Genomic DNA, 14,540 nt, shown 5'->3' with positions numbered 1-14,540 from the left:
GGGGTTAGCCATGGGAGGGGAACTAGCAGGGGGGGTCCCTGTGGGGTGGCTGTGGGGCTGATGGGGGGGGTGCAGCCGTGGCATTGCTGTGGGCCCCACATGCCCAAGCTGCTGCCCCACAGGGCGCCGAGCCGTGCTCACCGCCTCACGCCGGCGGACGACGAGCTCTACCAGCGGACGCGGCTGACGGTGCTGGAGCCCGAGTCCCCCAACACCATGTTCATCGAGGGTTACACCAGCCGCGGCTTCACCATCAGCGGGAGCCTGGTGGTGGGGCCCTGCGCCATCCTGCCCCGCGCCATCCTCCAGTGGAACGTGAGTGCCCCACGGCAGGGCCGGCACGCCTCCCTGCCCCACAGCAGGGTGGGGGGGGGCCTGCCCCGCTCAGCCCCCTTGGTGTCCCCACAGGTCGGCTCCTACAGGGACATCTCGCAGGAGAGCCTGTCGCTGTTCCGGCTGCTGGAGCCCCGAATAGGTAGGTGGGGCGGGGGCGGCCCTGACCCTCGCAGCCTGCCCAAGCGGGGCGGCGCTGCCGGGGCCCAGCAGGCCCAAATGCTGCCACCACGCCAGCTTTGCGCCCGGCTGTGCCTGCTGTTGCAGAGATCCTGGTCCTGGGCACGGGAGACAGGGTGGAGCGGCTGCACCCCGCCGTGCTCAAGCGGATGCGGGAGTGCGGTATTGCTGTGGAGGTGCAGGACACGGTGAGGAGGGGCGTGCGTGCGCGGGCGGCCGGCTCCAGGGAAGGGGTTGGTAATGGGCAGCCTGCCTGCTCCGCGGGGCTCTGCCTGCGTGGGGACGGGCAAGCTTGGAGGGTGGGAGCTCTTCTGCCCCACGGGGTAGGGCTGTCTCCTGCCTGAGGGCTGGTGTGGGGCCTGGCTGTGGGGAGCAGCAGCCTGGCCTTCATTCGCTCCCTTTTCTTATTTCACAGCCGAATGCATGTGCAACCTTCAACTTTCTACTCAACGAGAAACGCCTCGCAGCTGCTGGGCTCATCCCTCCCCGGGGCGGCTAGGCGCTCTCGGCCGCGGGCTGAACAGCTCCTCTGGCCTGCCTAAAGCACTGGGCTGCCGCGCCCTGACTGCCGCTGCTCCAGAGGGGGAAAGTGCTTCGGAATAAACTGGCAGACCCCGGCTGCTGGCTGGGCGGTGGCCCTGTGCGCACAGGGAGGGCGTTGTGGAGCGCGTGTGCTCAGCCCTTGGCCCCGCAGCCACGGGCCTTTCTGTCCTCTGTGCCCAGTGGTGGGTTGGGCACTGTGGGGCACTCCGGAGCGGGGCTGCGGCTGGCTGGGAGTAACGCAAGGCCTGAGCGCGGCGAGCAGCACTGTTCCCCAAGCCGTGAGGTTTTGGCGAGGTGGCGCCTGCTCTGCTGGCTGTTGCTGCATCCCCAGCACCTGGGATTCTGCACACCATGTGATAAACTTGCCTGAAGAACAGGCTCGTCTGGCCTGGGGGTGTTAATCTGTCATGGCTCCTCTGTGGTGATGGGCAGTATCGCACTCCCGGGGCGGCGTGGAGGCAGCATGGGCTCAGGAGGAGAGGTGGGCAGGGGTTTACCAACTTCTAAGCAGTAGGAAGCCCTTGCCCCAAGGCAGGCCTGTGTCTGTGAGCGGTATGACAGCTTGGGCCCCTTTGCAGACCTTCCTCTCCCTTTCTCCTGTACCTCTTGCCTACATGCCTCTAAGTTTGTCCTGATTGAATGAGTTTTTTTCTCAGCTCTGCCACCTCTGCTCTAGGTTTGCCACCACTGCAAGTTTACTTTGCACATTGTAATTGGGCTGAGCCCTTACCTCCTGCACAAGCCCTTGAGCTGTAGCTGCCCTCTTGCTAAGCATCCTTCTGCCCTTCCAAGTTAACACAACCATGACACAATCTGGGAGCCTAACAACAACCTCAGCTCCATGGGATACAGCGATGGTGCCTCTCTTATCTCAGGTTCTGCATCTAAGGTTGCTGCTAGCGCTGCACAGTCGGATAGAGTGCAGCCGTCCTCGCACTGGTGTCAGGCGCTGTCATTCCTGGGGTTGCTGGCAGCCCCTCCCTCCCTCCCTCCCTCTCGCAGCAGTACTAACTCTGCAGTGATTTGAGCTGGAGCGCTTACTGTGCTGGAGATAAGTCACTCGCTTTTACTTCCTCCTGTGGCTCGGGCTCACCACCACCATCAGTTTCTGGGTTGTACTGGGAACAACCAGAGCCCCAGAAGCCCTGGGGAGAGTTCTTGCCCCAGTCACGCACACGGAGAGGAGAATGTGGCATATAAGTAATCGCACAGATCCCAGTGACACGTACTGCACGGAGGGCACCTTCAGGGTGCGGGAAGAGGAAAAGGAGAGAGAGACAGGGAAGAATGGGTATGTGCAGCACGAAGGGAAGAGGGGCCTCAGGCCAACTTGGAGCTCATTGCTCTGGAACCCAAGTGCATGCCAACTGCACATCTTTTCCTCTTTTATTGTAAAACACGGCCAACACGTGCAAGGCTCCAGGTGCTAGTCCAGAAGCACAGTTCCCGGGTGGCTGGAAGGCCCTCCCAGGTGGTGGTGAAGCAGCCGACAGACATGGGGGGCTCCAGGCAGCCGACAGAGTAATGGCACTTCTGCAGCAAGAGCAGCTCCTGCGCAGGGTGGCACAGGGCTGAGTGGCACGATGACAAGACACAGATGGACCTGCTTCAGAAGAGGCGCTTCTCATACCTGCGAGAACGGGAGTGAGGGGACCCTTCAGAGGCAGCAAACCAGAAAGCAAACCTGTCCCAAGGAAAGAACCGAGGGCACAGTCAGGAACAGCCCCCAGCCTGCCAGGCCATGATGGAGAAGGGACAGGACGCTCCTGGCATAACAGCAGCAAGCAGCAGCTCCTCCACTTGGGCCCTGTTGCAGGAGCAATGCTGGCCAGGGCCAGACGACAGGCTTCAGCGCAGCCCCACAGCGCAGCCGAGGCCCGGCACAACTGTGCTAAGCTGCCTCACACACCCAGCCCAGGGAGACGCAGCAGCGGCAGGAGCACTTACGAATGGAGGCTGTGAACCCCTCCTTCCACCTGGGCAGAAGTCGTCCTCTTCTCAAATTTCAACTCTCCCGAGTACATCATGGCTCTGAAGAGGAAGGACACTTGGTCACAGGTCAGCCAGAGCCTGGAGAGGGTTCTGGCACACAAGCAGCCAGAGCACTGGGACGAGGCAGATGCTGGTTCCTCCAGCTGAGGCCAGGATGAGCGCTGTTGAGCTTGTAAGAGCCAGGCAGCATGAGATATCCCAGCATTTCACACTTGGAATATGCTGCAGGAGACCACACTCCTGCACCCCTGGGGCTGGTACATCCATCACACAGCACCCACTGGAGACAAGGGAAGAGGGCTACAGTGAGGCCAGATGACGCCAAACACTGCAGCTTGGGGACAGCTTGCCCTGAGACCCTAAATGGCAGTACCGTGGCCTAACCAAAGTGCAAGCAAGGAGGACTACTCACCGAACTTGGGTCAGGCTCTTGGCACCAATGTCCTGGCAGGAATGCTGGATCCCAGCAATCAAGTACGGAATGAACTTGTGGATAGAGCCCTTGTCCTGCACTGCCCCAGAGACTCCCTGTGCCACTTTGATTTTGTCTGTCTCACTGCATGGGGGGCGAAAACAAAGTTCATGAAGCAGAGAGGCCCCCAAAGCTTGACCTTCTGCCCCAAAGCACCATCTCTTACCTGAAATACCGGTTCTGGCTGCCCAAGTTCTTGTCCATGGCATCTAGCGAACCCATGCCCCGGTATTTCTTCAGCCTAATTCCATCTGAGAAGAAGTACTCGCCCGGGGCCTCCGTGGTGGCAGCCAGCAGAGAGCCCATCATCACTAGTGCAAGAGATCACCAAGAGCAGCATGTCAGCAGCAGATGGGCTGTGGCTGCAAAACCCCCCAGGGCAATCTGGTGCCCCCAGACACAGCATCCTGTACTGGGCTGGACACCTGTGCCCACAGCCACCCAACTCGTGCCCAGCACACTCCAGTGCTATCCCGAGTCCCATCCTAGATTTCCTGCTATACAGTACAACATGAGCGACCCAGCTGCTTGGTGCTCTGCTCACCTGTGGAGGCACCGAGCGCAAGGGCCTTCGCGATGTGCCCAACTGTCTGGATCCCTCCATCTGCAATCACTGGCACTCCAAATCTCCTGGCATACTCGGACACTTTGTACACTGCTGTGGCTTGGGGGCGGCCGCACGCCAGCACTACAGGCAGGGAGAGAGCAGGAAGAGGGTCACCTCCCACACTGCAGCACTTCCCCTCCCCAGCAGGCCCTTCAGGCTTCCAGCACACACATGCTCCAGCACTCAGGAACACGCAAATCCCTGGATGCTTCCTCCCTAGGCTGAATCGCAAGAGAAGCAGAAGCCCAGGAGATGCCTGCTGGGACGTCCTCACAGCCCTTGACTCCAAAAGCTGTAGGTGACCTTGGGACTGGGGTTATTTTTTGATTGCCTGGGCTCAGCCAAGTCTTGTGGCTCATCCTGGTACGTAGCAGATGTGCAGGGAGCTTGGGAAAGAAGTGGATCAAACTCCAAAAGCTTCTCTCCAAAGCATCCCTAGCATGTTGGCATGTCCCACCATTTGCTCTTTCTTAGCAGTGCCAGAACCCTCTCTGTATACCCAGCAGCTGTCTGATGTGTCTCTTGCATGAAAAGGCAGCTGGCTGGGAGAGAGCCGATATATGTATATATACATTTTATTATATATACATATATATAATCTATCTGCACACACACAGAAACACACATGCAGCAGTGGGAAAGGAAATGGGCAGGATGATTTGATGGCTTGCAGGAAATAATTTACATTCCTGTCCTGCAGCGTAGCAAGAACTCTTAAGTTTAGCTGTCCCATAGTGAAAAGTTACTAGTCTTCCGATTTACCTGCTCTTCTCAGTCACTAACAGTTAGAGGCTTTCCATTGTACCTGGGAAGGCTTGAGGGGAAACCATCACAGGACACGTAACACATTTGTCAGCCGCAGGCATGCAAGTATGCCAAGGTAAGCCTCTCTCCTGGAGACTTCCCCTCCCCACAATTAACTGGAAGCCTTTTCTCCAGTCAGTTAGTTTGATACACCGGATAAGATTATAGGCATGCAAGATTAATACTTCAGAGTGCAAACTACACGTGTTGTTTAGTCTGCCTGGGAGCAGCACTGGCAGCACACACCGCAAGAGAGAGATTTGCCAAGACCTGGAGTCTGTGCTCGCCCTGCTCCCAGGGCTCAGCAGCAGCTGCTTAAAGAGCGAAGCCAGACTCCAGGTGGAGATCATGAAAGAACTGATTTTAATTGAGCAAAACTCTGCATCAAGCTAGGACTCAGCCAGCCAGGAAGTGTCTGCCAGCAGTAACATGAATGCTGTTAGTCTTAAAGAGATGGTCTCACTTGGCACCATGCTGCTGAAGGCCACATTGAGGTCACAAATGCTGCAAGGGAAGACTGCTGAAGAAGGAAAGACCCGATCTCAGAGGACCTGTGCCCTGAGCCTACCTACGGGACTGTGCCATTCTCCCCCCAGGGAAGAGGAGGCTGCAGAGACCTCACAGCAGTGACCATGGAGACCAGCCCTTCAACGAACAGCTGGGCTCAGGGCTCCCGGGAGCATCAAGCCATCCCAACTCTCCCAGGGCCCAGCGCCACAGCTTGGAAGGCAGTGCAGGCTTCCAAAGCAAGGTTCGGAGTGCACACACACACACACACACACACACACACACTCCAAGTAGTCAGGGTGATGGTTTGTCTTTTTTAGCATGTCTGCAAAGGGTGATCCTACAAAATCAACCGCTACACTAGAGAAAACCTTCCAGGATTTGCAATGGAAAACTCTTTCCCTGTGAGGGGCTTCAAAATTAAGAGAAAGGACAAAAAAAAACAAGACTCAGCTTGAGTGTCTGCTTGATCTAGTAGCTTCAGAAAAGTACAGATCAAAGTTGCACCCTCTGCTGGGCAGGGGAAGAAGTCAGTGGGGAAAGATGTGGTTCTGGTACACAGTTGCCAAGTTGGCCACACACAGGTAAGTCTTTTTTTAACCCCAAGGGAGCTAGCTTCAAGTAAAGCTTAGCCAGTGCACAACTTCCCCACAACTGGAGCCAGATTTAGAGCAGGATCAAGGTCTGCTCAGAGATCATCTCCCAGCACTGGGGCAGCAGGTGCACACCCAGCTAGAGACCCCAAAGATGCATCTGGAAAGCCCAGTCAGGCTCCTGAACTGGATTTTGGAATGGAGGATAGACAGGCCTGAATGCCCTCAGCCTTGATAGTTCAGACCCTGCTTTAAGAATTCAGAAAGGTTTCTCAGTTTGAGTTTCAGGTTCAAAACCAGTATCCAAAGCCACAAAACCCCAAGTGCATCTACAGCTAAATTATTCTCAAACAAGCAGTAGGGCCATGTGCAGCCAAATCAGGGTCCTGCTTCAAGACACATAATTAGGGTTGGGAACAGGGCAAGTGACTTACTATAGGTGCCCGTGACAGTAGAAGGGCATTTGGGGCTGTGGGACTTTAGGTCTGGAGGGATCTTTGGAGCAGCTAAACAAAAACAAACACACACATTTTAGAGACAGAAGAACAGCAGCAGAACAAAGGGCCCCAGCAGTGACCTGCTACTAGGCAGAGCATACGGTGTGGGACAGAGCTGACTTTGCAAATCTTTCCTAGCCCGAGGCAAACCAGAGGCCAGTCCCTGGGCACAGCGCATGCTCGCCCTACCCCAGCAGCCATCCAGAGAGGGAATCCTGCTAACCCCAAGAGCCAGAGTTCTTGCTCTAAAAGGGCAAAGACCTGGGGAGCTGTGGCTAGAACAGTTTTGCACCCATGTCTCCTGTTAAGAAGTGCTGTGCTCTCTGCTCCTTCCCCCCAGTAAGCACCCTGGCCCACCTCCCGCAGCACCCAAGAGAAGCAGCCTCTGGAGACATTCACCATGTTGCAAAACAGCGCACACCGTGAGCCCACTACCTCAGACAGAGGCAAACGCCTCCTTGTTCTGCTCCTACTATGGAAGCTTCAGTCCAAGTGCTGTCTGGGAGACAGCCAAGGACACAGCAGCTCCTCAGTAAAGGTCACCTGAGATGCACTGTCCTGACTGGGAAATCTCCTGCAGCCAGTGCACACATGGCAGGCAAAGCAAGAACACAGCCTAGTTCCAGGCAGGGCTGCTCTTAGGCTCCATGCTGGCATTGGCAGCGTGCTAACGTACCACCTTCAGCGATCAACTGCTGTCTCGCTGCTTCCTGTGGCAAGGACCAAGGAGCGAGGCAGAGAGGGGCTGTGTTTGCAGGCTGCAGCACTTCACGCTGCCTCACTGCACCTCATCTGCCACATTCAAAACATGAAGACTGAGTCTCTGTCTTCACAGCAGTCTTCCTCCAGGCCATGCCTTCAGGCTGAGTAGGGGACACCCCTCTCCACCTTTTAGCTAAGGGTGATACTGCCTCTGCTCAGCATAAGCTCCAGCTAACTGCAGAGACAAGGGCCAGAAATCCTGTTTCGGCCTGGAAATTGCAAGAAGGCATCAAGCCCAGCAGAGCAGTACTTAAGCATCATGCACACTGCTGCCACAGGGAAGGGGAGCACAGACAGCTTGGCGAGTTTAACCCATCCCCACGGCTGTCAACACTGGAGATCTGGAAAGTCCCTCTCAGTGCAGAGCTGCCCCCAGCCCCATCCCACACTAGCCAGAAGCCTCTGCGGCTCTTCTGGGGCAAAGCCACATGTGCCACACCTGCTCTACTCAGTCTCGGTCAGTACTGGCCTTTGCTGCTGCTGCAACCCCAGAGGTTTGACCCAAGTGATGAGAACATCCTGGACAGAAGGGGTAAAAGACCGTTTGCTGTTAGATGTTGCCTTTACAGTGGGAGAAGTCCATCCCGGCTACGCTGCCTTTCAGCAGAATCTCTACTGAACAGATGTCTTCAACCTATTTAGGAGACAGCTGATCTCTCTCACCTTCCTGTGTGATGCAGATGGAGCCACTGCCCATCCCGACTCTCAGGGCATCAACCCCTGCGTCAATGAGGTTCTTGGCCTGAGCTGCAGTCACAACTGTGGAGAGCAGAAACTTGTTTGAAGACAGACAAGCAGACTTGCACATGACACCACTCTGCCCTGGTGCATGCCCCTGTGGCTGCAACTATCCTCTACCCAGAGTGGCAGCTGCATACCTGCGTCAAAGCCCAGGCCTCACTGTTCACTGCTGCCAGGCCTACCTGCAAAAGCAGGGTTAGTTTCAGTGCCAGCTGGCCTCGGGGGATATGAAGACATTGGCCTTTTAGGCTACTCTGTAACACAGGCCGCTGTTTCCCATGGCTGTTCCCACCCAGGCCTATTTTCAATGGCATCACACTAAACTTTGAAAGCCCCGAAGTTGTGGACTTTTCACAAAAACTAGTGGCTGAAGGCAGGTGATGACCAGTAAGGTGGCAGAGGTCAGCACATGCCATCAAACACTTTGGGCTACAGCAGGTAGTGAGGACAGAGCACTCTGCTGTTAACAGCAACACCAGTAACATGCTAACCAAGTAAAGAACAGAACTGCTGAACTCTACAGTCAAGAGGCAGGGACAATTTCCACTAGATTTCCACATAAAGCAATATTCATTATTGCAATTATCCACAATTTTAAAATTTTTGAACTGGTGTAACAGTGGTTGAAGTGCAAGGAGGTATAGTGCACTGTGCTGCAGAATGAAGTATTTGCAGCAGAGTGGCAGCAGCAGGGCACTTCTCTGTGGAGTCACTGCAGAGTTCAACATCACAGACATTCAAGAAGAGGAACATCTAATTCACATCCCTGCAGCTCCATCTATGTCTAAGAAGCAAATACACTTTAGAAACAAGAACAATCTTCAACAGATTCATACCGTTTCCTCCAATAACTTGTAGGTTAGGGTATTTCTCCTTAATATATTTAATCATATTGATCTGAAAAATGGAGTTTCCCTGAGAGGAATCCTGCAAGAGAAAGAAAACCCATTTGAACCAGAATTTCTGCAGTAGAGCTCTGGAGAATCCTCAGATCTTCCCTCTGTGTACTGGGCTCTCTGCTAAAGTAGTTGCCAAGTCAGTAAGGCCCCACACAAGGCAGTTTATCGTAAAGGCTTCAGTAATAGCCATTAAATCCTGCAGCTTGCCCAGCTACCTACAGTAGGCCTCATGCAGCACCTCTGGCTGGAGACAGCATGAAGAAGTGGCTGGTGCTGCCAACAGGATGCCACCAGCCCAGTCTCAAACTACAGGTGGAATCATGAATATTCCTTGTGAAACACAAAAGGGCAGAAGGGTGGATACGTTTCTCCCTGCTGTGCACCAGGACAGCTGAAAGACCAGATGCCAACCACTCGAGTCCTGCCAATTCTCAACGATCCAGCTGACTCGCAGTGTCTGTTAAACATTTCCAGCTGCAATACTGTTCAGCCATGTCCTCAGAGAATGGTGGACTTGTAAGCTAATGATCGATGAGAAAACGATGTGTAAATATAGGCAGTGACTACTGTGCCCAAAAGCTTACAGAGCAGATGTGGGGACTAGCAGAGCAGGCTGACTACTCCAGATCTGCAACCCTGAGTATCACGCAATTAAAAGAATAAAACAGTAACAGATATTGAGCAGTTTAAGGAAAACTGTAAGCTGTCAAATGTGCTATTCTGCAAAACTAGTTGAGACCATCAGTCAGAGAAGATGGTGTCAGAGGGCAAGAAGCATTTGTAGAAGACTCTGTATTAACTGATAGCATTTCTTTACTTAGCCTTCAAGACTTTTTTGCACCCTACATATTTCCTTAAGGCCAAACAAGTTCCCGGGCAAGTGGATCCCTTCTTATTTGAGGACTCCAATCTGAATTTGAGATGGGAAGATCATAAAATTGTCATGTTCTAAAGCAAAAGGATCTGTATTGAAAACAGTAACTGCAGTGCTGCTCCCCATGTGTCAGGGGGATTCATTCAGATAGGATTCTCAGCCCACCCCAACCTCTCAGGCCAATGCCAAAGCCTGCAGGCAGCTCACCAGAACAACTGCATCTACGCCAGCCTGCACAAGGAGGTCCAGCCGGTACTTGTCATCTTCATGGGTTCCAATAGCGGCACCGCAGAGCAGCTGTTTCTTGGAATCCTTAGAAGCTAGAGGGTAGTCCCGGTTCTTCTTGAGATCCGTGCGGGCAATTATAGCCACCAGCTCATCATCCTCATTAACAATTGGCAGCTTGCCTTGAAACAAACAGAAAACACATTACTGCAAATCTCTGCAGGAGGCAGGTGTTAGCCCAGAGCAGCGCAGCAGACCAGAAGTAGCAGGCAGAAACCCCAACACAGGTACGTGACGGAGACTCAAAAGGCTACGTTACCAAGTCTTGCTTTGGTCACAGGTGCCAGCAGCCCTGACTCAGGGAACAGAACAAGGAATCTGGAGGACTAGGAACGGACCTGCTATTTTCAAACTGATCATAAAACATGTACAGCTTTTTTAATAATTAGATATTGGATACTCTGTTAAAGTCACTATCAAACCCTCGCAGAGCTGAGCTGAGTGCCAAAATGTAAAGGATACAAAACTGAAGACGTGTGGCCAGACATGCTGCAGCTTTTCAGCTCCTGGCTTGCCAAGCACCCCTCAACTTCAAAACAGGTCCGAGATGAACGCATGTAAACTCTGTACCCTGGCACAGGGCTCTGGGCACTGTCTCTCCTCTTCGTCCTTTTCTCGCACTGGCTCGTGGCCCTTCCATGTTCCACCCACGCACAGACGTGTGCCCACGTTTCACTCACTACTGCTCCCAATGCAGTGCTTCCACAACCCTTTCTCATGTCACATAGACACCTGTAGGTACCTTTTTTACTTCTTTGCAGAATTTCATTTGCTTCTTTCAACATTACTCCAGCTGGGGCCACAACAAGATCCTCCCGCTTTGTCATAATCTAGCGAGAGAGAGAAGACAGAGTCACCAGAACTCCTCCGCACAATTCTGAAAAGCCTCTCTGCCCACCCAAAACGCTCCACAGCGGCATTGCGGGAGGGCTCTGCGGACAAAGGAGCCTGCAGCACAGCAACGCACTTGCAGAAACACACAGCCTACAACATGCTGTCTCCCCACAAGCACAGCTACCAGATGGCATCTGTCACGTGCAGCCACAAACCCGCTACAGTAGTGAAAATGGAGATAATGGAGGGCCTCAGCAAGCTGAGGGAGAGCATCTAGAAGCAAGGGAGGACTCTCAGATGACCCTTGTCTGGAACACCACCCGAACAGCCCTCCCTTCCAATCGGGCACAGGCAAATAAGAGCTGGAGGTACTTCCACAGTCCCATGGTGTCTGCCAAAAACACCACTCGTCCCCAAGCTCATTTGCAGGCAGCAGTCCCCAGCACACAGTCTCTGGAAGGACTCTGCTCAGAGCAACCCACGTCTGCTGGGAAGGTCAGTGGGGCAAAGGATTCGTCTGAATTCAAACAAACACGGTCACCCACATCCATTCTGACAAACAAGCACCAAAACACAGTGGAAAGATAAGGAGAAATGGACACAAGTTGGAACACGTGAAATTCTGATTTGACATAAGGGAAAAAATAGTGTTCACCAGGAGGGTGGGCAAACACTGGATCAGAGGCCCAGAGAGGCAGTGAAATCTCCATCCCTGGAGACACTGAAATCTTGACCAGACACAGCTCCAAGAAACCTGCTCCAGCTGAACCTGGTTTGAGCAGGAAGTTGAACTACAGACCTCCAGAGGTCCTTTCCTCCCACCTACAGTGTTCTGTGATCAGACAAACTTCACATGGGACATTTTTGTAAAAGGTTACTCAAGGCGGCCAGACAAGGCTAAAAGGGAATCCTGTTTAACCTCTGAGAAAGACAGATGAGCTGCACAAAACAAATAAAAGAGGGAATGCTTTAGTTATTTATACCGCAAGAACACAGCAACAGGGAGGAGGCTCACCCAGCTTGCTTCCACCCAGAACCCCGTTTCTGACAAAACCCACACCTCGGGAAAAGCCTGAGAAATCAGAGAAATATCCTGACACGCTCCCTAAGTCCGTGGAGTCCATGAGCTTTCTGAGCCACAGCAGACCTCTGTATTTAACAGGATGGCAACAAACAAGTCAGCAAGATCACTGCTGGACTGCGACTGGAAAGAGATCTAAGAGACCGTTCATTTCCTTAGCTTTGTCTGGTGGCAGAGGTAAGCATCAAATGACAACATGAGCAAGCTTCCAACTCCGCAGTGCTGAAGGATCCAAGTAAAAGATGAGACCAGATTCTTATCTGGCTCTTCTGAATGGGTGAACCTCACTTCAAAAAGGACCATGTGCACTTTTACAACCCACTCCTGTCTTAAGACTCCCGTTAGGGATATTTATAGGCAATTTCAAAGCAAACAGGGAAGAGCATGTGATACCAGGTCTGGTCAGCGAGAGCTAAAAATAGTCCCAAGTCAAGAGCAGGGGCTGACTGAGAAGCACTATTGGTGCAAGCTGACAATACCGCAGATCTACAGTTACGCAGCTCGTGTAACGCAAATACCAGAAGTAACAGAAATCAACACCTGCACGGGAAAGAACATTATTTCTGAAAGAGGGTATTTCTGTAGCACTACAAAAGCTAAGTTATCAGTCTCCAAGCTCAGGCAATTATGCTTGGAAGGCCTGCTCAACAGAATGCAGTTACAGCGCTGGCTAATGCCCAGACAACAGCAGCCTCCAGGAGCAGCAGGAGCTACCGAACCAAGGGAGGGTACCAGCCGTAGAGAGGAGGATTGTTCCCACAACAACCGAAAAAAAACCCACAGAGAGTCACAGACATGCACCAACTGCACAGCATTTCTCCTATTTCTGCAAACCCTTCACAAGACCCATGGAGAGAATGTAAGTGAAGGAGATATTCCAGCCCTAGGACTAAAATAAAGCCCAATCCAGCATAGGTAATGTGGAACCTCTTACCTCCAGCTGGCACCATACCCCCACAGCCATGCATTGATCCTTTTCCTCATCACAAGCAGTTTAATGCTCACGTCCATCAGTTGTTCGCAAGCCCTTCTCACCTCACCAAGGGGCAAGTCGTGCTCCGACTCTTTCAGGAAGTCAATGTCGCGAGACGAGATGATCCCAACCAGCTTTCCCCCCATCTTCCCATTGTCCGTGATGGGAATGCCACAGAATCCATGGCGAGCTTTTGCTTCAAACACATCTCGCACTCTGTCATTGGGGCTCAGCACCACAGGGTCTGTGATGAATCCTTGCTCGTATTTCTAAAAAGAAACAGATTCAGCAGACAGAATAAGCCGTACAACCAGACCGAGCAGAAGCGGGACACATGCCTGACAGTTACTGCAGCCACACAGGTCTGCAATTCACCCAGGCCGGCCAGATGTCCACCGACAGGATGACTCACAAACCACCACCCAGGCTCGCTCGGGCAGCATTTGATTCCAAGGAGTCCCCAGACTAACCTTTCTGAGATTACAGGGAAGGTTCCTCCACAGAGGAGGCCTAGCCACCGTTCTCAAGTCCTAAGCTGCACATAGGGTAACGCCTAACGTACGAGAGCTTTGTCTGGGCAGCTGCATCGCCACTACGGTTCTGAAGCATGGAAACCTGGCAGACATTAATGGTCTCTTCTCACAGTTGCAGCTTATCTCACGGCTGCTCCACTGGAGCCAGAACCCACTGCCCACTTCTGCGAAGCGCTCGGTAAGTGCAGTTCACCGCTGCCATTTCAGTCGCTTACCTTCACCTTCCGCACTTCGTTGGCCTGGAACTCCGGGGTGCAGTTGTGATGGATGAACCCAATTCCCCCTGTGAGCTGGTAACACAAAGGAGGCTGTAAGTCACCGGAAAAGAGGCGCAGCCCTTTATCCAGTAAATTCGACAAACGGAGAGACAGAGCTGACCACCCCCAGGGAGCAAGTCCTGGAAGCCTTCAGCCAAGAGCCAGGCAGGCACAGGGAACGTCTGTCCAGAGGCACGACCTCCCTTCCTGCTGCCCCAGGCGGAGGCAGGGCCAAGCACAAGGCACTTACTTATCCTGACAAGGCTCCAGTCTGTTCTCGCAAGCGTTTAGATGATTATACAGCAGACGCGGGTGCACACCACAAGACATTTAACTTCCCCTGGCTTCGCAGGGCCCAAACACAGCAGTGCAAGGCCACGCAGCTACGGTGAACGCTGATAAAACTAACAGAGAGCGCCCGGGAGCAGGGAGCCCAGCTGGCGCTGCGGGAACACCGCGACGCCGGCGGCGGGCACTCACCGCCATGGCGATGGCCATGCCGGCCTCGGTGACCGTGTCCATCGGGGAGGAGACCAGCGGCGTTTTCAGCGTGATCCGTTTGGTCAGCGCCGAGGTCAAGTCCTGGTGAGAGCAGGGGCGGGTGAGCGGCGCGGCGGCGGCTGCCCCGGGGGCCCCGACCCGCCTCCTCCGCCGCGGGGGCCCCGCCGCACTCACCACCTGGTCCGCCGTGAAGTCGATGTAGCCCGGCAGGATGAGGAAGTCACTGGGGGGCAGCGGAAAGGGAGAGGGGTCAGGGGGAGCCGCCGCCGCCC

General features: G+C 53.8%; 2 protein-coding genes across 2 annotated transcripts; one reads left to right on the top strand and one right to left on the bottom strand.

Moving 5' to 3' along the window:
- The first annotated feature begins 96 nt into the window (after positions 1-96).
- On the top strand, positions 97-1,432 carry NDUFAF3 (NADH:ubiquinone oxidoreductase complex assembly factor 3). Its single transcript, XM_085309783.1, has 4 exons — positions 97-315; positions 409-475; positions 601-701; positions 929-1,432. The coding sequence occupies exons 1-4, from the start codon at positions 100-102 to the stop codon at positions 1,010-1,012; spliced, it is 468 nt and encodes a 155-aa protein (XP_085165909.1). The 5' UTR covers positions 97-99; the 3' UTR covers positions 1,013-1,432.
- A 981-nt stretch (positions 1,433-2,413) lies between these two features.
- On the bottom strand, positions 2,414-14,497 carry IMPDH2 (inosine monophosphate dehydrogenase 2). Its single transcript, XM_085309782.1, has 14 exons — positions 14,443-14,497; positions 14,248-14,349; positions 13,726-13,800; positions 13,040-13,246; positions 10,832-10,919; positions 10,012-10,211; positions 8,868-8,958; positions 7,954-8,049; positions 6,466-6,537; positions 4,065-4,208; positions 3,687-3,831; positions 3,461-3,604; positions 3,004-3,087; positions 2,414-2,686 (listed from the first exon to the last, which is right to left on the bottom strand). The coding sequence occupies exons 2-14, from the start codon at positions 14,287-14,289 to the stop codon at positions 2,665-2,667; spliced, it is 1,410 nt and encodes a 469-aa protein (XP_085165908.1). The 5' UTR covers positions 14,290-14,349; positions 14,443-14,497; the 3' UTR covers positions 2,414-2,664.
- Positions 14,498-14,540: the final 43 nt, after the last annotated feature.

This window comes from Rhea americana, unplaced genomic scaffold, assembly GCF_003343005.1.
Source record: "Rhea americana isolate MKP2758 unplaced genomic scaffold, rheAme1 scaffold_303, whole genome shotgun sequence".
NCBI lineage: Eukaryota > Metazoa > Chordata > Aves > Rheiformes > Rheidae > Rhea > Rhea americana.
This window is presented reverse-complemented; position numbering and strand designations above follow the sequence as displayed.